The following is a 25,980-nucleotide window of genomic DNA, read 5'->3' on the forward strand; positions in this document are numbered from 1 at the left end:
TCAAATCTAGTCATAAAAAATTCAATATACTCAATACAAATCGTAGGAATTAATTCTATATGAATTTACTAATTTTCCGGATTAAAATCCGAAATTCATCTCAAAAATAAACAATGTGGCCCACGTCTCAAATCTCAGAAAAACTTACAAAATCCCAACACCCGTTCCGAGACGAGTCCAACCATACAAAAATTACCAAATTCCGATGTCAAATGGACCTTCAAATCTTAATTTTTCATTTTGAAAAGTTGTACAAAAATTCCAATTTTTTCCATCTAAATCCGAAATAAATGATAAATATAGACATGAATTTATGAAATATAACCACTTTTGGTTATAGAACACTTACCCAATTCAAAGTCGTAAAAAATCCCTTTGAAATCGCTCAAATCCGAGAATCAAAACTCAAAAATGAGTAAAAATGGATAACTCCCGATTTTTAAGCATTATGTCCAGCATTTTCGCATTTGCGGACTTATTTTCGCATCTGCGAGCTCGCATTTGCGAGAAAAATCTCGTATCTGCGAAATGGCTTACCCAGCATGTGTCTGCATCTGCGGAACTTGAGCCGCATTTGTGGCTACACAGAAGCTCATGAAGGATCCGCATTTGCAAAGGCCGAGCCGCAGAAGCGGTGCCGCATCTGCGCTCCAAAAGTCTCAGGTGCGAAACACCAGAACCAGAACTGGTAGTTTTTGCAAAAATGATCTGAAACATGTCCGAAACTCACCCGAGCCACTCGGGACCTCATCCAATTATCCCAACAAATCTCGTAACATAATACGGACTTACTCGGGGTCTCAAATCACATCAAACAACATCGAAATTACAATTCACACCTCGATTCGAACTTAAGAGTTTCAAACTTTTCCATTTACCAAAACTTGTACCAAAACATATTAAATGAATCCAGAATGACTTCAAATTTGGCACACAAGTCATAAATGACATAACAGAGCTATTCAAATTTTCGGAATCGGATTTCGACCCCGATATCAAAAAGTCAAATCCATGGTCAAACTTTGGAAATCTTTAGCCTTTAAATTTCTAGTTTCCGTTAAATGGCCATAACTTGAGCTAGGGACCTCCAAATTAAATTTCGGCATACGCCCAAGTCCCAAATCACAAGACGGACCTACCGGAATTATCAAAATACTGATCTTGGTCCGTTTGCTAAAAATATTGACCAAAGTCAACTTAATTGAGTTTTAAGACTCTATTTCATATTTTAATCAATTTTTCACATAAAAGCTTTCTGAAAAATTATACGGACTGCGCACGTAAGTCGAGGAATGATAAATAGTGCTATTTGAGGTCTCAGAACACATAAATAATTATTAAATTTAAAGATGACCTTTTTGGTCATCACATTCTCCGCCTCTAAAACAAACGTTCGTCATCGAACGGAATTAGAAAAGTACCTAAGCTGGTAAAAAGGTGTAGATATTTACTCCGCATGTCCGACTCGGACTCCCAGGTAGTTGTCTCAATCGATTGACCTCTCCATTGCACCCGAACTGAAGGATAACTCTTAGACCTCAACTGTGGGACCTGCCGGGCTAGAATAGCTACTGGTTCCTCTTCGTAAGTCAAATCTTTGTCCAATTGGACTGAGCTAAAATCTAACTGTCACGACCCAAATTAACCCTCCATAAGGTGTCGTGATGGCACCTAGTCTTTACGACTAGGTAAGCCTAATATTGCGAAAAATATAAAGAAAACACAGCATTTTAAAGATAAACAGCATATTATAAATAGCCAAGGGTAGTACCACTCGACATATACAAAATAATTTTTCAAGACCCGGAATATCACTAAGTCACAAGCTGCTATAATCTATATAGCTCTATACAAAATTCTGAAGATAATAAAGAAAGTCCCTAGGTGAGGGAGTAAAAGGGGACTCCGAAGATCTGCGGACGTAAGCAGTAGTACCTTGAAGTCTCCTAAAATCAACAGTACGTACTAACCCCGAGGCTGATAGCTCGCACCTGGATCTGCACACGAAAACATGTGCAGGGAAGGGCATGAGTACACCACAATGGTACCCAGTAAGTTCCAAGCCTAACCTCGGTCGAGTAGTGACGAGGTCAAGTCAAGGCCCTACCGGAGTAAATATAATAAATTAAATAGTAAAATATATAAGTAAAATTTATGGTGACCCAGTTAAAGAGATTCTCGAAAATTTAACAGTTAAGGGAGCCCTCGGCTCAAAACAAGGTAAACAAAGTGGGAAATCTCCCGGGATACCGTCCCGTAGTTCCGAATAAATATGCAGTTATCTCCCGAAATACGTCTGTAGTTCCAAAGTAAATATGCAGTGCTGGGGGATCTCCCGGAATACGTCCGTAGTCCCAAAATAAATATGCAAGACAGGGGGGTCTCCCGGTATACGTCTGTAGTCCCAATTTAAATATGCAATGCAAGATGAAATGACAGGTATGGCATCGAGTTATACAATTTATACTGAACACAGATAAGGAAAATAGGGATTTGAAAATAGGGATTTAACTAAGCATGGAGTATAAAATGTCAAGTAGGCAGTTAAAACATGTAAGCATGCTTTTCTAGTCTAAACTAAACAATTAAACATATTAGTACAATTTAATAAGAGAAGCAATTTATGATTTAAAAAGGATAAACAAGATTTTTGCAATAACAACATGTGTACGTACTCGTCATCTCACGTACACGGTTCCCACACACCAAATAATATCAAGATATCCTAAGGGGAAAGTCCCCAACACAAGATTAGGCAAGCCACTTACCTCGAACCGCTCAAATCAACTCGATATCACGTTCTTGCCACGAGTATCCGACTCCAAATGGCCCGAATCTATTCAAATTAATTTTATAATGTAAATATAACTACAAGTAACTAATTTAACTAATTAATTTGAAGCTAAAGCGTGAAATTATGAAAAAAGCCCAAAAAGTCTCCCAGATCCCACGTCTCGGAATCGGGTAAAAATTATAAATTATGAACACCCATTCACTCACGAGTTCACTCGAACAAAAATCATCTAAATCCGACGTTAGATTCCCATTCAAATCTCAGATTTTCAATTAGGGAACCTTTTCCTCCATTTCCAAACTTTTACCCTCAAATTCCTTAATTAGACTAGGAAAACAATAATAGATTATTGTATTATGATCAAAATAGAGTTAGATTTCGTTATCCAATAGTTCTCCTTCAAAATCCCTCGAGAAATTGTCTCCCACCGAGCTCCAAATCAAATTTTGTGTTATGAAATTTCAAACCTTCGAAATCCCCTTTTCTGCCCAGCGATTTCCGCATCTGCGCTCATGGGGTCGCATATGCGGTCCCGCACCTGCGGAAAAATCAACGCAGGTGCGGAAGTCACTTACTGGGCTGGGTACATATCTGCGACCCCTGGGCCGCATCTGCGGCTCCGCTTCTGCGGATGACCAGCCGCACCTGCGAGCCCAGCATGCCTTGTCCATTTCCACATCTGCGAACGCCCAAGCGCACCTGCGGACTCCCCTCCGCATCTGTGAAACACCAGAACGAGCAATGCACCAGATTTTCCTAAGTCCAAATTTCTCCCCGTTAAGCATCTGAAACACATCCGAGGCCCCCGGGACCTCAACCAAACATACCAACCAATCCTAAAATACCATACGAACTTAGTCGAGCCTTCAAACCACATCGAACAACACCAAAATCCTAAATTAAGCACGGATTCAAGCCTAAGAATTTAAAATTTTCCAAATTCTATAGGTCACAAATGACACTACGAACCTACAGCCACTTTCGGAATTCTATTCCAAGCTCGATATCAAAATTTTCACTATCGGCCGAAATCGCCGAAAAACTAACTTTCACTAATTCAAGCCTAAATCTACTACAGACCTCCAAAACACATTACAGACGCGCTCCTAACCCCAAAATCACTCAACGGAGCTAACGGAGTCGACGAAATTCCATTCCGGATCCGTATTCATATAGTTCAGACTATTGTCCTAACTCCAAGGCTTAAACTCACAACTAGGGACTAAGCGTCCCAAAACTCTCTGAATTCCATAACCAATCACTCCGACAAGTCCCAAAAGTAGAAAAAAATATGGGGAAAGCAGATATTAAGGGATCAAGGCTCTAATTCTCAAAACGACCGGCCGGCTCGTTATACTAACACATGGGGTGGATCACCATGATATTTTTGTAGCATAGACACGTGGAACACCGGATGAACCACTGATAAACTAGGTGGTAATGTAAGCCTGTAGGCTACTTCGCCCACCCTTTCAAGAATTTCGGAGGGTCCTAGGACTTAACTTGCCCTTCTTTTCAAACCTCATTACACCTTTCATAGGTGAAACCCGGAGCAATACTCTTTCTCCAACCATGAATGCAATATCACGAACCTTACAATCGGCATAACTCTTTCGTCTAGACTGAGCTGTGCGAAGTCGATCCTGAATAATTTTGACCTTATCCAAGGCATCCTGTACCAAATCGGTACCCAACAATCGAGCCTCTCCCGGTTCAAACCAGCCAACTGGCGAACGACATCGCCTCCCGTATAATGCTTCATACAGAGCCATCTGAATGCTCTACTTATAGTTATTATAACACAATCGCAAAGCATATCTTCAAATATCTGAATAGCGCATTCTGATTATCCGTCTGTCTACGGATGAAATGTTATACTCAACTCAACTCGCGTGCCTAATTCACATTGTACAGCCCTCCAGAAGTGCGAAGTGAACTGCGTACCTCGATCAAAAATGATAGACACGGACACACCATGAAGGCGGACAATCTCATGAATGTAAATTTCTGCTAACCGCTCTGAAGAATAGGTAACAGCCACTAGAATGAAATGTGCTGACTTGGTCAACCTGTCTACAATGACAAAAACTGCGTCAAATTTTCTCTAAGTTCGTGGAAGTCCAACAAAATCCATAGTGATACGCTCCCACTTCCACTCAGGAATTTCTAACTTCTGAAGCAAACCACCAGGTCTCTGATGCTCGTACTTAACTTGCTGACAATTCAGACACTGAGCTACATGTGCAACTATATCCTTCTTCATTCTCCTCCACAAATAATGTTGCCGTAAATCTTGATACATTTTGGCGGCACCTGGATGAATAGAATACCTGGAACTGTGGGCTTCTTCCAAAATTAATTCACGAAGCCCATCTATATTAGGCATACAAATACAACCATGCATTCGAAGAACACCATCTTCCCCCACAGCAACCTGTTTGGCATCACCATGTTGCACCGTGTCTTTAAGGACAAGTAAATGAGGATCATCATACTGCCGCTCTTTGATGCGCTCAAATAAAGAAGACCGAGTGACTGTGCGAGCAAGAACCCGACTGGTTTCTGAAACATCTAACCTCACAAACTGATTAGCCAAAGTCAGAACATCTGCTGCTAACGGTCTCTCACCCACCGGAATATACGCAAGATTTCTCATACTCACATCCTTTCTACTCAAAGCATTGGCCACCACATTGGCCTTTCTAGGGTGATATAAAATAGTGATATCATAGTCCTTCAACAGCTCCAAGCATCTTCTCTGTCTCAAATTGAGATCCTTTTGTTTGAACAGATATTGTAAGCTACGATGATCAGTAAATATATCACACGAGACACCGTACAGGTAATGCCTCCAAATCTTCAGCGCATGAACAATGGCTGCCAATTCTAAGTCATGAACATGATAATTCTTCTCGTAAACTTTCAACTGCCGCGACACATATGCAATCACCATGCCATCTTGCATCAATACTGCACCAAGCCCAACGTAAGATGCATCACAATACAGCGTATAAGATCCTGAACATGTGGGTAATACCAACGCTGGCGCCGTAGTCAAAGCAGTCTTGAACTTCTGAAAGCTCAACTCACACTCGTCTGACCATCCGAATGGAACACCTTTCTGGGTCAGTCTGGTCAATGGGCTTTCTATAGATGAAAACCCTTCCACGAACCGATGATAATAACCTGCCAAACCCAGGAAGCTCCGGATCTCTGTAACTGAAGTAGGTCTAGGCCAATTCTGAACAGCCTCAACCTTCTTAGGCTCCACTTTTATGCCTTCTGTCGATACAACATGCCCCAAAAAGGCAACTGAGTCTAACCAAAATTCAAATTTTGAAAATTTGGCATATAACTGATTATTCTTCAAAGTTTGAAGCACACTCCGAAGATACTGCTTATGCTCCTCTCGACTACTGGAGTAAATCAAGATATCATCAATGAATACAACCACAAAAGAATCCAAATAGGGCTTGAACACCAGATTCATCAAATTCATAAATGTTGTTGGGGCATTTGTCAGCCCAAATGACATTACTAGGAATCTGTAATGCCCATACCGAGTCTGAAAAGTTGTCTTAGGGACATCAGATGCCCTAATCTTCAACCGATGGTAACCAGACCTCAAGTCGATCTTTGAAAACACCTTGGCACCCTGAAGCTAATCGAATAAGTCATCAATTCTTGGCAGTGGATACTTGTTCTTGATGGTAGCCTTGTTCAACTGCTGATAATCTATACACATTCGCATTGAACCATCTTTCTTCTTTATAAATAACACCGGTACACCCCAGGGCAAGACACTAGGTCTAATAAATCCCTGATCAAGCAAGTCTTGTAACTGCTCCTTCAGTTCTTTAAATCCGGCGAGCCCATATGGTATGGTGGAATAGAAATGGGCTGAGTGTCCGGAGCCAAATCAATACAAAAGTCTATATCTCTGTCGGGTGGCATCCCCGGCAAATCTGTAAAAAATACTTCTAGAAATTCACGAACAACTGGTACTGAGTCCATAGAAGGAACAGCCGCACTGGAATCACGAATATAAGCCAAATAGGCTAGACACCCTTTCTCGACCATACGTCGAGCCTTCATATAATAAATAACCCCGCTGGTAGAATGACCAAGAGTTCCTTTCCACTCTAATCGAGGTAACCCCAACATGGCTAGGGTCACCATCTTGGTATGATAATCCAATATAGCACGATAAGGTGACAGCCAATCCATACTCAAGATGACATCAAAATCTACCATATCAAGAAGTAGAAGATCCACATCTCAAGACTCCTAATAGTAACCACACACGAACGATAGACATGATCTACCACGATAGAATCTCCCACCATAGTGGACACACACAAATGAGTACTCAGAGAATCACGAGGCAACACCATATATGAAGCAAAATAAGAGGCCACATATGAATAAGTATATCCTGGATCAAATAGAACTGAAGCATCTCTATGGCAAACTGGAACAATACCTGTAATTACGACATCGGATGACTCCGCCTCAGGCCTAGCTAGAAAAGCATAAAATCGGGGTTGGGCCCCACCACTCTGAACTGCGTCCCTGGGACGGCCTCTAACTGGCTGGCCTCCACCTCTAACGGCTTGATCTCCACCTCTAGCTGCTTGACCCCTACCTCTAGCTGGCTGAGCAGGCGGTGAAGCAGCCGGTGCTGGAATCATAGCACGAGAACCATACTGTTGCATGCTGCCCTGAGACCTAGGGTAGAATCTAGCAATGTGCCATGGATCACCACAAGTATAACAGAACCTCGGTTGCTGTGACTGCTGACCCTGAAATTGTCCATGTCGACTTGAGTAACCACCTTGGAAACCCTAGACCATAGGTGCACTAATAGGAGCTGGTAGTGCACTGTAGGATGCCTGGAGTGCTGAATGAAACGGCATAGGAGGATGACCCCTACCAAAATTACCCCTGCCTCTAGACGAGGCACCACTGAACCCACCGAACTGCCGAGGCCTCTTATCAGACCCCTGCCCTCTTTCCTGTGCAAGAACCATCTTGATCCTCCTAGCAACATTAGCAGCCGCCTAAAAAGAAATCTCACTTTCGGTCTCCTTGGCCATCTGAAGCCTGATAGGGTGAGTAAGTCCCTCAATAAACCTCCTCACTCTCTCTCCCTCGGTAGGAAGTAAAATGAGAGCATGACGGGCTAGATCCACAAAACGGGTCTCGTACTGAGTAACAGTCATACTGTCCTACTGGACACGCTCAAACTGCCTGCGGAAATCCTCTCTCAATGTGATAGGAAGGAACTTCTCTAGAAATAGCCGTGAGAACTGCTCCCAAGTCAGCGTAGGCGACCCAGCTGGTCCAGTCAACATAAAATCTCTCCACCACCTCTTGGCGGAACCCATCATCTGAAATACAGCAAAATCGACCCTATTGGCCTCAACTATACCCATGTTCCACAGCACCTCATGACATCGGTCAAGATAATCCTGTAGGTCCTTAGAAGGTGTACCACTGAATTCAACTGTAAAGAGCTTAGTAAATTTGTGTAATCTCAATAAGGCCTCAGAAGACATGACGTCCCTATCACCGGCCTGTGCTGCAATAACTGGCTGAACTACCCCAACTGGCGGGGTTGCTGGAGCCTGATACTGGGGAGCCATCTGCTCCTGAGCCGGAGTAGTGGGAGTGTGTGCTCCTCCCCCAGCCTGTGAGACGGCTGGTGCCACTAGAAACGTACCATTCTGGGCCACACCCTCCATAAGACTCACCAAACGGACTAGGGCGTCCTGAAGCACTGGAGTTGCTATGAATCCTTCTGGGACCTAAAGTAGTCCAACTGGTACGGTCTGAACTGGAACCTCCTCCTGAAGATCCACCGGAGGTTCTACTACGGGTGCTGTTTCTCGGGCTCTAGGTTGAACTATGCCTCTGCCTCTACCTCGGCCTCTGGCACGATCTCGGGCTCGATCTCTACCCCTGGTCATAGTTGCCACTGGGGGCTCTGGTCCCTGTCCATCGGTAGATTTATTACGTGTTCTCACCATCTGCGAGAGAATAATAATAGAATGGTTCAATCATCGATGATAGAATGAGATCGCATGACAGATTAAGAAAGAAGTGATATTGTTCCTAAACTCCATAGCCTCTGAAAGATAAGTACAGACGTCTCCGTATCAATCCTTCAGACTCTACTAAGCTTGCTCGTAACTCATGAGACATAAGTAACCTAGCGCTCTGATACCAACTGTCACGACCTGAAATTCTCACCTTCAGGATCGTGATGGCGCATAACATTTCACTTGCTAGGCAAGCCAACATTAAAATAATCTTAACTATTAAAGCATATTTAATTAAATAAAAGTCAATTACTGAAATAAAGTGCGTAAAATCATAAATACCGAATTATCAAAATATATCCTCGAATCTGGTGTCACAAGTGCACGAGTTACTAGAATAATACAAATAAAGGTCTAAATAAAATTCAAGCTGTTTGAAAGATAAACAACTGAGATAAGATAGAAGGGTACTTCAGAACTGTGAACGTTGCGCAATTATACCTCAAGTATCCTCTAAGTAGCTGAATCCAAGAACGTCTATGGTACGCTACTGGGAACAACTCCAAAATCTGCACAATAAGTGCAAAGTGTAGTATGAGTACAACCGACCCCATGTACTCCGTAAGTATCGTGCCTAACTTCGACGAAGTAGTGATGAGGCTATAATAGGACACGTACATAAACAACCTGTACAAGTGTATACAAATACGAAGCAACAATAAAACAATAAATAACACTTTATAAATTTGGGAGGGAACATGCAAAGGGGATTGATATAATAATTTCAGCAGGAGAATTATCACTTAGCAACCAAATAATTTTTCAACAATAAAATGAGCAACTGATGATATGAAAATGGCACGGCACCACCCTTCGTGCTTTTACTCTCACTCCTCCCATAAACTGATAAATAATAATAATAATAATAATAATAATAATAATAATAATAATAATAATAATAATAATAGTAATAACAATAATAATAATAATAATAATAATAATAATAATAATAATAATAATAATAATAATAATAATAATAATAATAATTGGCACAGCATCACCCTTCGTGCTTTAACTCTCTTTTGGCACGACATCACCCTTCGTGCTTTTACACTCTCTGAAAATGACACGGCATCACCATTCGTGCTTTTATACTAACAAATGGCACGGCAACACCCTTCGTGTTTTTACACTCTTCCTTACCATGACTATGATATTATAAATAATAAAAATGGCACGACATCACCCTTCGTGCTTTTACACTCTTCCTTACCATGAAAATAATAATATAAATTGGGAAGAGTATTTAAATGCGAGAATATATACTTATCATTCAATTCAATACCAGGATATCGACTTCACCTTCTAGAATCTTCAACAATAATTCAACTAACAATAATCCCATGAAAAATGATCAAATAAACAATAATAATTTAAGCAAGAATATCTTAATTAAGTATGCAATTATTCACAATAAATAGATACCACCCGCATGCTTTGACTCAACCACAACGCATAAGTACTCGTCACCTTACATATACGTTGTACCCGCACATTAAATCACGTAGCAAATAGAAAAATAAGTCATAGTCCCTCAAGCCAAGGTTAACCACGACATTTACCTCACTTTGCAACCAAATTCAAGATTCCAATAAACCTTTGCTTCGCGAATTCGTGTCCGAAATCCTCAAATCTAGTCATAAATAATTTAATATACTCAATACAAATCGTAGGAATTAATTCCATATGAATTTATTAATTTTTCGGATTAAAATCTGAAATTTATCTCAAAAATTAACAGTAGGGCCCACATCTCAAATCTCAAAAAAACTTATAAAATCCGAATACCCGTTCCGAGACGAGTCCAACCATACAAAAATTACCAAATTCCGATGTCAAATGGACCTTCAAATCTTAATATTTCATTTTTGGAAGGTTTTACAAAAATTTTAATTTCTTCCATCTAAATCCGAAATAAATAATGAATATAGACATAGATTTATGAAATATAATCACTTTTGATTATAGAATACTTACCCAATTCAAAGTCGTGAACAATCCCTTTGAAATCGCATAAATCCGAGACTCAAAACTCAAAAATAAGTAAAAATGGCTAACTCCTCATTTTTAAGCATTATGTCTAGCAATTTCGCATCTGCTAACTTATTTTCGCATCTGCGAAATGGCTTGCCCAGCGTGTGCCCGCATATGCGGAACTTGAGCCGCATTTGCGGCTGTGCAGAAGCGCATTAAGGAGCCGTAGAAGCGGTGCCTTCCGCATTTGCGAAGGCCGAGCCGCAAAAGCGGTGCCACACCTGCGCTCCAAAAGTCGCACGTGCGAAACACCAGAACCAAAACTGGTAGTTTTTGCAAAAATGATCTGAAACATGTCCGAAACTCACCCGAGCCACTCGAGACCTCGTCCAATTATCCCAACAAGTCCCGTAACATAATACGGACTTACTCGGGGTCTCAAATCACATCAAACAACATCAAAATTAAAATTCACACCTCGATTCGAACTTAAGAGTTTGAAACTTTTCCATTTACCAAAACTTGTGCTGAAACATGTTAAATGAATATGGAATGACTTCAAATTTGGCACACAAGACATAAATGACATAACAGAGCTATTCAAATATCCAAAATCGGATTCCGACTCCGATATCAAAAAGTCAAATCCGTGGTCAAATTTTGGAAATCTTTAGCCTTTAAATTTCTAGTTTCCATTAAATGGCCATAACTTGAGCTAGGGACCTCCAAATTAAATTCCGGCATACGCCCAAGTCCCAAATTACGAGACGGACCTACCGGAATTATCAAAATACTGATCCGTATCTGTTTGCTAATATTGTTCACCAAAGTGAACTTAATTGAGTTTTAAGACTCTATTTCACATTTTTATCAATTTTTTACAAAAAAACTTTTAGAAAAATTATACGAATTGCGCACGCAAGTCGAGGAATAATGAATAGTATTATTTGAGGTCTCAAAATACATAAACAATTATTAAATTTAAAGATGACCTTTTGGGTCATTACAACCACACACATACAAAAAAGTTCACATATAAAGGAAGGAACCGCAAAATTATTATTCTATTTATTTTAGCCAAATACTGTTTAATTTTTTTCTTTTTCACTTCGCAAGCATCCAATTAATAGCTTGTTTGGATAGTTGTTATGTATTGTTTCATAATGTATCGTATATTATTGTATTATATTGTATTGTATCGTTTTGATGTATACAATATTTGGATATATTATATTATTATCCGTCGTCTCATGATATCATGCACCAATAATATGAAAAAATAAACTTGCAATATTATAAAGAAATAATAAGGTACGAGGTAGAATTATTACATAAAAAGATAGGGTAAATGATAAAATAGGATTATTTAACAATCAAGATGAGAGAAAGAATAGGGCAACGACGCGATCACACCAAATCAATCTTCCATAAAGTGACACTTTTTTCGTTACGTAATGACGAATTTAACGATATAGTAAAATATGATACTATACAGCAGGTAACAACCATCCAAACAAGATGTTATGTGCGTGTTATTTGGGTATAGTTCGCTTTTTTCTTTCTTTTATGGAAAACAAAATATTTAATTTTCTTTCTCAGAGACTATTAACCGTAACACACAAAAAAAAACTAGTCTATAATAAGGTAAAATGTATTATGTACTTACTTAAAATACTTCATTGAGAAAGAGATTTTAACAGGTTGGACATCTGCTAGGACGAGAATTTGAGTTTTTCTTATTATGGGAGAGCCGCTCGCACATACTCTCTACTCCAAAATTACCGTACATGTATTGAGAGATCATCATACAAAGGTGACATTTTATTGACAATATCAAGTTGTTGCAGTTGCAAATTTTCAGTTTGTCCAAATTGTCAAGCAAAAGGGTATGTGTAGTCATCATGTTACGTTTTGTAAAGATAGCAAATAAAGTATTCTAAGTGTTTTCTTGTTTTGATATTAGTAATTTCAGATCAAAAGTTCATTTCCGCTGCCGGGTTTCGAACCCGGGATTCTTTCAAATAGAGAAGGAATTAACCAGTGCTACAGCGGATCAAGTTGTTAATAAATTTCAACTTAATTTATAATAACGACTGTATGCTATAAGGTTTATTTCCTTTTCCCCCTCAACATACCATCACCTAATATATAAGAAAATATCTCAATTGTTTATTGGTATTGAATAATATAAAATATCATGAACGATAAAGCGATCTTTTAGAAATTTAAATCATACGAATGGAAAATCAAAATTGTGAAAATATGAGGGGTGCGAGGTGAAATAAATATTTTTAAAATAGAAACACGCAGAAACGTAGATTTGATGAAACTTCCTAACTAGAACACACGACAATACAGCTAGCTTTGGAGTATACACAAAAGAAAGATGACAGTTTAAATTTGGAATTATGGGCACACCAAAACTATAACTGTATAAATCTTCTTATATATGATGATGAATACATGGCAAAATGGTAATGAATTAATGATAATTTATGTTTGTATGACTCTCCAAAAATGTTGTCGTATGCGTGTCGGATTCTTCAAGAATACACTATTCTTGAAGGATTTGGCACACACCAAGCAGTAATTTTGAAGATGATGATACTACTACTACTAATAATAATAATAAATACCTTTTTTGAGTTCTAGTAAGATTCGAGATCTTTTATATACTATGTAGTATTGATCAAGTGCTAAAAGCAAAAAAGAGAAGAGGTGAATGATCAACAACTTAAAAGAAATTGACACACTTAGCTCATTTTACTTACTCTGTACAAATTATTATTATTTTTTAATTTTTTGAAGTTACTCACTTATACATAGGGAAACGGAAAGCAATTAGGGGTGTACATATGTCGGGTTGGTTTGAATTTTTTAATTACCAAACCAAACTAATTGTGTCGGGTTATTAAATCTAAAGACCAAACCAAACCAATAAAAGTTGGATTTTTTAATCTCAGATTTTCGGATTTTCTCGATTTTTTTTATAACATCTTCATAGCATAAAACATAAAATTTGTGCTCCAAATATTTCTTTAATCCTAGTAAAACAGAACTATATAAGGATAATAAAATCGAATAAAAAAATTATTTTTAATAAGCCATAATGAAAATGAACATAATCTAAAATTACTAAGTTGTTAAAATAAGTAGCACTAATAAGTACTATTATTTACATGACTAAATACTAAAAAAAATACGTTATACATTTTATCTAAACTATGAAAAAACTAAAAAATGGATATCCAACACTATTGTCATTCCCAGTACAATTAAATTAAATGTCTTTTATTAGCATTAGTATTAATTTGATTTTGGCTTGAAATTTGTTTGAGTTACTAATATTTATGGATTATAAAACTTATTGGAGCATTCAAAATTATAATTCAAGCTTGAAATAATACGTTAAAAGATAAAACTATGAAAAAGTTTAAGAAATATTTATAAACTACGCTACAATAAATATTTTTTATGTATAAATATATTAAAAAATTCTATACATGAAATGTCGAATTGGTTTGGTTCCGATTTGACTTTTTTTAGTTAAAACCAAATCAAACCAATTATGGTCGGATTTGTTTTTCCAACACCAAACCAAATCAAATCGAACCATAGTCGAGTTTTTTTTCTCGGTTTGACTCGGATTATCGGTTTGGTGCGGTTTATCGATTTTCTTTGTACACCCCTAAAAGCAATTGTTGCTTACCATATTTGTCTTTTAGAGTAAACTGATTGTTGAAATAATTCGTATATTATTATATTGTAATCAGTGGCGGAGCCATATGTATTCAAGAATCGACACCCCTTCATCAAAACTTACATTGTATAGCTAGATATTTTTTTGTTATATATATATATACACATACACATCTTAGCTTCTTTCGTAGGTCTATTTTTCCTTAATTAAAATCCTGATTCCACCACTGACTATAACAACCTTCCCATACCTATTGAGCTATTATATGATCATTTCCATGTTGCCAAGCCATTATATATATCCACTCTTCCCCAATCAATTTTTTCCTACTAACAAGAACCAAAAATAAGCTTTTTGCAACCTCTAGAAAACAGAAAAAATGGGCTCTTTGGTAGGGCATGTAGCACCAGGTCTTGGTTTCTTTTTTATTGGTATTTGGCATTTGCTTAACCATATTAAACTACATGCTTTGCACCGAAATTCCTACACTTCACTTTCATGGTTTCCAACTCCAAAAATAAGGTATTTAGAACTTTTCTTGATTATGTTTGGTACCATTATTTCAATATCTATGGAACTTTTTATAGGTCCAGAAAAACACCAACCTCTAGATATTGATGGAACTATTCCATCTAATCATCTTAGAAGTTTTGAACATTCAAACATCTCCCTAACTTTCTTTGTATATGCACTTTTCTCCATCATCTTTGACAAAGTTACACTTTCACCCCAAATCCAATATGGACTTACACAATTTCTTGCATCCATTGCTTTTGGCCAAGAATTTCTTCTCTTCCATCTTCACTCAACTGACCATATGGGTGTTGAAGGACAGTATCATTGGCTTCTCCAAATAATTATTTTTGTGACTTTAGTCACTACACTTTTGGGAATTCCTTTTCCTAATAGTTTCTTGAATAGTTTTGTGAGATCTTATAGTATTATATTTCAAGGAATTTGGTTTATGGTCACAGGAATCATGGTTTGGACCCCAGAGTTTATCCCAAAAGGTTGTGTTTTAAAATCAGATGATGGTCATGAAGTTGTTACATGCCATAATATTGAAGCCCTTGAAAGAGCAAAATCATTGATAAATATAGAATTTAGTTGGTATTTAGTTGGGGTTACTATTTTTGTAGTATCCATTTACTTAGTTCTAATCAAGAATATTTATCCAGAGAAAATTGAGTACCAATTTTTAGCAAGCAAGTTTGAGGATGAAAAGGGTTTAGAAGATGTTGAAGCTCAAGAAAAGAGCCAAATTGATAAGAGGTTTGTTGAAATAGGGAAACTATTTTCTCTATGAAATATGGAAAGCTAAAAGAAAAGAAGGGATATAATGTTGGAAAATAAGAGAAAGGAATAAAATAGTTTGTTGCTAGGGTTGTGTTGAATATTTATTGTGCCCAGAAATATAATTGTGAACTAAGTTGATGTAAAAATATACCCAAATAAATATATAAGTAAATAAAGATATGCATATCACTGCTTATCATATAGACTATAAAGGTTTGTGTCCCCCATTCATGTACTTTTTCTTTCTGACTATCATGTATACTAAGTTAATTATCTATTTTTTAAGGATCTTGATTTTGATCCAATTTTATTTAGACTTCTTCGGCTGACACGATTCGACTCAGATTTAATCCACAGTTTCTAGCCAAATTGTTGCAGTTTCTCGGGCATGTTAAAAGTTTAATTCTTATGCATTGACAGTACGCAATAGCATCAGAATAAGATGATGATTGATTGTGTATGATCATGATCCAAATTTGTCAACCGGCTTCAGATGTTACATATCGATTGTTAAGATATAATAATATGAGCTTAAATTATATATACTCATAATGTATTATCATTGTAGTTTATAAATTTGTGATAGCAGATTAGTTAATTATTTTTAATTAATTATCAATCAAGATGTTATTATAGAAATTTCTGTATAAGTAATCAGATTCTGTGAATATTTTTACACGATTAGGAGTCCAAGTATTATCCCGCCACAATTACTAGTGCCATTTTATTTTAGAGAAACGATGACCCCATTATGTGCCGCACAAGTAACAAAAGTAATTTTTATTCTTATAATGGGAAGTTTAGCAAATAGAATGAGAAGTAGCTTACATATTTATAATGTACTTATTACATCTAAGTTTTCACTTTAGCAGCTACTACCATTTGTTTTCACTTACTATAAACTTTAACCTAGTTTAAGCAAGGTAATTAAAGTCCGATATTGTCTTTTCTTCAGCTTCATTATAAGTTTCTTATGCATTTTTCATAACTTCTTGTACTACTGCGTATATTAAATTGATAGAAAATACTAAATAGTAGGAAACGGCAATCATTCGTTTCTCAATCAGTTATCACTTCTAAAGCAAGGATTTCGTTGTAGCTTCCAACCCTTCACGGGTCTTGTGAGATGGATGGGATTCCTCTATTGTTAATTAGCGGTCTTCAGATTCAAATGCTGAGAAAGAAATTTTTGGAAAGGAGCGCTTCTCTTTAGTCGGGCTTTATGCGGCGCGAATTTAAATTAGTTGAAACATGAAGTTGGAAAAAAAAGAAAAGATAGAAAATCAGCCGGAAATAAAAGAAAAAAATATATAATAAATATACATATATACATACATAATTTATGTCTTCCTTCCCTAATTAAAAGCCATCGATACAATCATATTTTGAACCAATTCCTACTTTTTCTTTTTCCCTTCCACTAAACAAATATCCTATTTTCTAGAAATAGTAATAAAAACAAATATATACAACGGCCACCAAACAAATTTTTCCCTTTTTGTACATTCCCGTGCTTTGCTTTTATAATTAACTCCTCACTTCTTGCATATTATTTTTCCCATTTCAACAAACTTCTTCAGTTCACCATCATTTCTGACATTTGATCTCATCTGAGTTTCAACATCCTCTAAATTCTCTTCTTGGTCCTCATAATTATTTTTTAATAACTGATACTCAACTTTTTTTGTGAAAATCTTGATAATAAATAAGTAAAAAGAGACTACAAAAGCAGTGCTCCCAATTAAATACCAACTAAATTCTATATTTACTAATGCTTTTGCTCTTTCAAGAGATTTATGGTCATGGCATCTAACAACTTGATACCCTTCTTCTAATTTTATATAACAACCTTTTGGGATAAATTTTGGTGTCCAAAGCATGACACCAATGACCATAAGCCAAATTCCTTGAAACATAATGCTATAAGATCTTACAAAGTTGTTCAAGAAATTATTAGGAAAAGGAATGGCCAAAAGGGTAGTGGCTAAAGACACAAAAATGACTATTTGTAAAAGCCAATGGTATTGTCCTTCAACACCATTATGGTCAGTTGAGTGGAGATGAAAGAGAAGAAGTTCTTGGCCAAAAGCAATAGATGCAAGAAAATTTGTGATCCCATTTTGGGATGAGAGTGAAGGGGTAATTATTTTGTCAATTATTAGGGAGAAAAATGAATAAATAAATAAAGATAAGGAGATAGATGAATGTTCAAGATAGTGGAGGTGGTTAGAAGGGATGCTTCCATCTGAATTTAGAAGATGGTGGCCACTAAAAATTTCCCTTAATAAGAAAATTAAGGTGAAAATCATAATCAAGAAAAGTTCTAAATGCCTTATTTTTGGAGTTGGGAACCATAGAAAAGAAGTGTAGCCATTTGGGTGCAAAGCATGTAGTTTAATATGGTTGAATAAATGCCAAATACCTATTAAAAAGAAACCAAGACCTGTTGCAACATGCCCCACCAACTTTGCCATCTTTCTTTAATTCACTGGCGCGTAGAAGGCCAATCAAATTTCTATTGTTATGAAAGCTATTGAATGAATCTATTTGAAAGAATTTGATTTGACCCAAAGATTGTAGCTAAATTCGTCGCAGAAGCGAGCAAGACTATCTTGATGAATGCTATAAAAACTAGAGAAGAGAAAATATAAACGGATGTGAGATTGAATAGAGGGAAATGAAGGGTTTATACAAAGATCGTCTATTTTCTGCTAGAAAATTCTTTGTTTCCACCATATATACAAGGAAAATTTGCAAAAGTATATATAGATGTTATGTTTTCTTGTTGGAAATTCTAAGTTGTCAGATTTTCATTGTTTTATTGAAGATATCGTAAGCTCTTCGGCAAGTTATTATGAGATGAAGTTAGTTGATAAAGTTAGTCTCCCTATTGAAGGGAAGGGAAAAGAAACTTTAAAAAACAATATAGGAGGTCTATCTTGAATATAAATGAAGAACTTGGACACTCCTACCTAATCATCTATAAGCAATCTTTAACCATCATAGGGTTAATTTTATCTACAATAATTAATATATTTGTTTATATCAAGTTTTCGAGAGTCTACAGAAACAGTGTTTCTATCTACACAAGGTAAGGATAAGGTCTGAGTATACACTACCTTCTCCACACCTCGCTTGTGAGATTAAACTAAGCATGTTATTATTGATATCAAGTCAGATATATAATTTGGTAAGAAAAATAAATATTTGCTATAACATGCTAAATTATATTGACAGTGTAAATTCCTATTTCATGTCAATTTATATAAAAGTTAAATCCCTTGATTCCCATAATAACTCCCTGATTGACGCTCCCAATTGCTTGTATATTCTAACACTACCTTGAAGCATCTATAAGAGGTAAGTTTTCTTTTTCTTTTCTTTCATTTTTTTTCCAAACAAAGATACTATACGTGGTATTAGCTAATTAAGTTACCTTTCTTCGTTTGCAATGCAATTCTTATTAGCTCTATCAGAAAAGACATTTGGTTATCCTAGAAGACGACGAAAGACAAATTCGATCACCACTAGTATAGGAATCGGATAATTTTGCTTATCAATCGTATTTTCTTTTTGTTTCTATTAGGATTTAAACCATAATCTTGAAGATTTGCATCTACTTTTTTGACCACTAAACGGCACCCCGCCCACCAAAATTTATGCTTCTTCAAACTCTTCTATTTTGGCCACAGTATTACCTTTGTGATAGGCAGAAAAATACCGAGTAGTACAAAGCTAATAAGGAACTTGACATAATAAATGCGTGAGTCGGGTCACAACTAACGTACGACCTAACCAAAAGTCGTTTATTTATTACATTGCATTCCAAGCATCTAAAATTTCTAGATCATGATTATACCATTGAAAAAACAAGAAAAAAGAGTATCGAATGGAAATCTTTTCGTGTTCTTTTGGATAAATAACTCAACATTTAACTAGGTGCATCATTCAACTTTTTTTAAAGCACGAGGATTAACATATAATATTAGATCAATTTTACAAAATATATACATACAATTCTAGTTTGACAAAAAGATTATGAGTTCATGTATACCGTAAAAACAAACTAAATTCACCCTTGGTTTCAAGTTAGCACATTGCACACGAACTTGTATTTACCCATAAAACGGTACAGTTGAATTTATATGTGGTTTCTTGACAAGTGAACTAATTTGATCCTGAAATAATATAATAATCGAAGAAATACACAATACTTAGCCTTAGAATGTAGATAAAATAGCAAAAATGATGATTCCGTGAACACAGTTTCCGAACACAGCAATGAGGCTATCAAAAAGCAAGCAAGTGAAATTGTATAAAGCTCTATATAGAATATAGTATATATTTTTGCCAAACATTTTGTGTACCTGACAATGGTAAGTGAGCTCAGTATTTATAGTTATGCCTAGGGAAAGAGGTCCTAGGATCATGCCCTCATTTAATGTCAATTATGAGGGTCATTGATGAAGATGTAACGGTGAATATATATGTCAAATTCTCTGTAACGGACTGTCGCTCTTAATGCTGTAGAATATTCCTTAGTAAATGCTACCGGACGCAGAGCATTTAATATACCTTTATGAATGTTATCCTTTCCGGTGACAAGCGGAGTGGCTGTGTTCGGTCATCAGTCATCCCATCTTGGATTCCATGTGTCCTCCTTTTAGTTAGCTACGTGTCATATCATATTTTACCCTATACAGATAGTCCCCCTGCTTTTCGGTGACATAACTTTATGTTACCGGAAAATTGGTAGAAATACCTTTTTGGCGAGAATTACTATAATTCCTTCTGAAGGTCTCTGACAGTTGATTAGATGCACGTCTCTTCACATTTAATGCCCCGAACACGCATCATCCCATGATTCAGCACAACGTTACCGATTATCGAGGTAATCATGGCCATGAATTTAGCCGCCAAAATTATACTTATACGCAACTTTCTTTTCCTTTGCGTTTCATAATTGTTTGAGCTTCTAATTTGCATCCTTGTTTTCCATCATTTTTCTAATTTTCTTCAAATACAAACTCTTTACCTTCTTCTTTTTCAATAACTTCTTCCTCTAAATGTGTTGGTTCTACAAAGAACAAGAACAAAACCGAGGATTCCATTCCTCCAACAGTGAGTTCTATCATCCCAAGAAGGCTTAGTACTTCGAAGGATTTTGAAGAAATTTTTTTTACTGCTAACCCTCATACATGGGCTGTTAGTAGGTACATTTCTTCCATTATTCCTTCCAGTATTCCTGCTATGAAGGAGGACTGCTGCTGCAATGAGTTGAAAATTATCGCTCCTGATCTATTGGAGCGAGTGACCCTTCCCAAGGAAGGTTTTACATACTTTTTTACGTATCGCTTTACTTTGGGTGCGTTTTCTTTGAGCGGAGAGTTGATTATGTGATTATGGAGTTTTGCCTTCGCTACCAGGTGTGTTTGGTACAGGTAAGTCCTTCAGTTTGGAGGACGATCGCCTGCCTCCGATGTTTGTGCCAAAAAACTGGAGAGGAGCTAACCTTAGCTCATATGATGAATCTCTATCCCCCAAAATCTTCCGTGGGGGAATGATCAACCTTTGCAAGCATGGCCACCATGCTTTGTTGTCTCGCATGGATGATGACAATGACCATGGGTGGATGGAATGGTCCGTTGCAGTTGCTACCAACGACATCATTATGACAACGGCTTCATCCTTTCCGGTTTCTTGGAACCGCACTCGTAAGTTCTTTGCATAGTATCCATCTTATTAGATATTCTTCTATGTCCGTATCATCTCTTCACTCTTCGCATGTTTCAGCAACTCGATGGATCCCACCGGTGGTGAAAGGTTTAAACCGGTGGGTTGAAAAGATCTTGGACGTCATAACGTCCAAAACTAGTTTATTTAAAGAACTGGCCCTTAAATATGGGTGGAAGGCCAAAAATCATAGTAACTCTAAATTTACCTTGCTTCCATTTTTGTATATGAAGAACTTGGTTAAACCCTTCTGACTTGTTCATGGAATTAGGTCTACCTGCAGGCTCTGTTGTTGTGCCCGAAAAGGACGTTCTGGCTGATCTTGCTGATACAGCGAGGCTGCTTCAGGAAGCACTTACTTGAACAGGTATCTCCGGGCCTATTTCGGGTGCAAATACTTCTTTACGGTGTCCTCGACCGGAGGATAAACAAACAAAGAGAATGCATTCCTCCGCGGCCAGGGAAAAGAATAAAAGGGCAAAGATTTATGCCCCCGAGTTATCTCTGGTAGCGATGATGACTGGTCCTACTTCTGGGCCAGTCATAGACATTGTGATGATCAATGATGATAAAGAAGCTAGTGATGAGAGAGCTTCTTTACATATAAGGCGACGATCCTCATCATCTCAACAGGATGCTCAACCTGTTGAGATAGTTACACTAACTATAGGTGACGTCTCAGCACTGTGGGGAGAATCTGATTTCGTAGAATATGCCAACTCCCGCTTCCGGGCCCCAATTGCTGTAACCGGTGCTGCGGGACTGAGTACCGGGTCCTTTCCATCTTTGGTTGGTGAGCATCAAACAACCAGCGCTGCATTTGATGCAGCTACTTCTCACTCTTCAACTCTTTCAGCTTCATCTCCACCTTCACTAACACCAGCAACTGCTACATCATTTCCCTCTTCGTCTACTCCTCCACCAGTGGTTGCTACACCATCTCCATTGGCCGCACTTGTCCATGAAGAAGGTGTTCCTTTTCCATAGTCCCCAATTCATGGGAATATGGGGCAAAATTATGCTGCTCCTTCTGAAGATCCACAAAGGAGGAGGAACATTATTCTTTCGGTCTCTACCGGGTGCAACCTACTATCACGGCCGGTGGAGATTGCTAATTACCTAAATCCTTTGGCTTCAGAAAAAGACAGGAAAAAGATTCAGACACTCTCAGGAGAGTGTTTGTTGAACAATGCTATGCATAACGTGCGACGGTACGTTCCTTCCTTCCTATGTTATTTCTTCTACTTTTGAAAGAATATATTCTAAATTTTACCTCTTCATATTTTGTAGGGCAACTTTCTTGCTTCTGAGGGCCTTCAAAGGTTGATTCGTGATAAGGAAGAACTTACTTCTGAACAGGATCAGCTTTTAGCGGAACGTGACTAGACTATTCTCTGCCTCTCAGAACTAGAAACCAGAGCTACTGAGGCAGTTGTTGAGGAGGCTCGTTTACAGCAAAGCGAGCAAGAAGTAGTAACCCTTAGCCAAGAAATTGGGCCGCTGAGGGTTTAATTTGATAAGGCCATGGCTAAATGGGTAGAAGTCCGGACCACCATTCTTGCTGCAACCGACCGTGAGGTTGCCTCCGCTGAAAGAGTTCTTAACTTGGAAGCAACCTTGAACTCCAAAAGTGAAGAGCTAGTTGTTGTGGAGGTGAAATATGCCCAGCTAGAAGAGAAGTACATGAAAACTATTGAGCATAACTGCTCTTTAATTCAACTATCCACGAGCTCGATGTTAGCCTCAAATCTGCTAGATCCGCCCAGGAAAACCTTTCCGTCGAGGTTACTCAACTTAAAGAAGAACTTAAGCGCCGAGCGGCTTCCCTCATTGTTGAAAAAACTTATTCCATGTATAGCATGAGGAGATGTCACGACCCGAAATTCCGACCTTCGGGACCGTGATGGCGCCTAACATTTCACTTGCTAGGCAAGCCAACGGTAGAACAATTTAAACCATTTTTAACAATTTATTTTAATTAAATAATAAAGAAACCAACAACGGAATAATAACTGAATTTAAAGTAAACAAACCAAAATGATAACGATATCTAAATACCATCCCAAAACTGAAGTCACAAGTGCACGAGCTTCTAGAATAATACAAACAAGGGTCTGAATAAAAATAAAGTTGTCTGAAAGAAAGCACACAACTAAGATAAAATAGAAGGGGACTTCAGAGCTACGAACATTGTACAACTATACCTCAAGTCTCCTCTCTTAGTTGAATCCGAGCAAATCTACAGTACGCCGCTAAGACCAACTCCGGTATCAGCACAAGAAGTGCAGAGTGTGGTATGAGTTTAACCGACCCCATGTACTCTGTAAGTGTCGAGCCTAACCTCGACGAAGTAGTAACGAGGCTAAGGCAAGTCGCTTACATTAACTTGTACGCATAATAATAATAATAATAATAATAATAATAATAATAATAATAATAATAATAATAATAATAATAATAATAATAATGATAATAATGATAATAATAATAATAATAATAATAATAATAATAATAATAATAATAATAATAATAATAATAATAATAATAATAATAATAACAGGAATAGAAGTAAGACCGATAAATTATATCAATAATTGAAGTCAATCCAGCAGTCATTATATAAACTTTCAATAAATCTGTTGCGGCGTGCAACCCGCTCCAACAATATAAACTTAAAACAAATCTGTTGCGGCGTGCCACCAGCTCCAACAATATAATTAAATAACTCTTAAAAGTAAAAATACTCCAATAAATACCACATTTAATAAGAAATTATTAGGCAACAAAGCATACAATTATTATGATTTATTTAGGAAACAAGTAATGCCAAGTAGAAATTAATTATGGAAATCGGGGAGAAAATAGGCAATTTAATAATTAATGTGCTAAATGTCAAGTAGCAATTAAGACACATAATTCAATAAGCATGTAGCAATTATAGCATAAATTCAGGACATAATATTGGACAAGGAATATGAGAGAAATAAGTAATATAATAATTAATTCATGATTTAAAATAATTTATGATTTTTAGATAAATATGCAAACAATCAATTTGACGACGTAAAGGCACTCGTCACCTCGCCTATACGTCATTACATATGAAATTCACTTAACAAATAATTCAAGAGTTCCATTCCCTCAAGTCAAGGTTAACCACGACACTTACCTCTCTTCGCAACCAAATTCAAGATTCCAATAAACCTTTGCCTCATGAATTGGTGTCCAAAAGCTTCAAATCTAGTCACAAACAATCCAATATACTCAACACGAATCGTAGGAATTAATTCCAAATAAAATTACTAATTTTACTAATTAAAATCCGAAATTAATCTTAAAAAATCAACAATGGGGCCCACATATCGAATCTCGAAAAAACTCATGAAATCTGAACACCCGTTCCGATACGAGTCGAATTCTAACATCGGATTGCCCTTCGAATCCTAAAATTGTAGTTTATGAAGTTCTATAATTTTTTCCAAATTTCCATCTCAAAATACTAATTGAATGATGAAAACAATGATATATTCATGTATATTAACCAATTCGAGTTAGAATCGCTTACCCCGATAAATTTCTTGAAAAACCCACGAAATATCGCCACAAACCAAGCTCTCTAGGTCTAAAAGTGAAAAATGAGATGAAATCCTCATTTATATGGTACCACATCTGATCTCCCAATGTGCTAACCGCACATTGTTTTTGTGTGGTCCGCACATCCCACGTTCTGCGGCCACAATCTAAATTGTGTGGCCGCACTTCAGCAGCTCTACATTACCATGCTTCGGTAAATTGACTTTAACTTTATCTACAAATATCCAAATGATTAATGGTATACATTTCTAGAAACTAGACTCAAAGGGCTACAACTTTCGTTTTTGCCTCATCTCCAAATTCCTTGTAGATTAAAAGATATAAACTTCCGATGTCGGACCATCGAAGCTGCAGAATCTCTTTCTGCGGCCGCGAGAGGAATTCTGCGGACCGCGCAGTTTCAACTACGGTCAGCATAATTACCACTGCCTCCGCACTTTGGGAGTTTGCGGACGCACATCCGCACTTCAAAATGTGCCCTCCGCACTTCAACTGTTCCAAAACATCATCAGAGTGACGAAGTGCCGAAACTCGTTTAAAACTCACCCCGAAACTCACCCAAGCCACTCGGTACCCCGTTCAAATATACCAACCAGTCCTGTAACATAACGCGACCCTACTCAAGGTCTCAAATCATGTCAAACAACGTCGAAACTACTTGTCAAGACCCAAAATTCTCACATTCGGAACCGTAATGGCGTCTAACATTTCACTTGCTAGGCAAGCCAACGTTAGAATAATATTAGCCATTTTTAAATAATTTTTAAATTAATTAATAATAAAAAACA

General features: G+C 37.1%; 2 protein-coding genes across 2 annotated transcripts; one reads left to right on the forward strand and one right to left on the reverse strand.

Annotated features, from left to right (window-relative positions):
- The first annotated feature begins 14,792 nt into the window (after positions 1-14,792).
- LOC104107987 (uncharacterized) lies at positions 14,793-16,150 on the forward strand. Its single transcript, XM_009616936.3, has one exon. It carries the CDS (start codon positions 14,949-14,951, stop codon positions 15,873-15,875), a length of 927 nt encoding a protein of 308 aa, XP_009615231.1. The 5' UTR covers positions 14,793-14,948; the 3' UTR covers positions 15,876-16,150.
- A 998-nt stretch (positions 16,151-17,148) lies between these two features.
- On the reverse strand, positions 17,149-18,644 carry LOC104107988 (uncharacterized). The gene has a single exon (XM_009616937.4). It carries the CDS (start codon positions 18,337-18,339, stop codon positions 17,401-17,403), a length of 939 nt encoding a protein of 312 aa, XP_009615232.1. The 5' UTR covers positions 18,340-18,644; the 3' UTR covers positions 17,149-17,400.
- Positions 18,645-25,980: the final 7,336 nt, after the last annotated feature.

The sequence above is a fragment of the Nicotiana tomentosiformis genome, chromosome 11 (assembly GCF_000390325.3).
Source record: "Nicotiana tomentosiformis chromosome 11, ASM39032v3, whole genome shotgun sequence".
In the NCBI taxonomy this organism is placed as follows: Eukaryota; Viridiplantae; Streptophyta; class Magnoliopsida; order Solanales; family Solanaceae; genus Nicotiana; species Nicotiana tomentosiformis.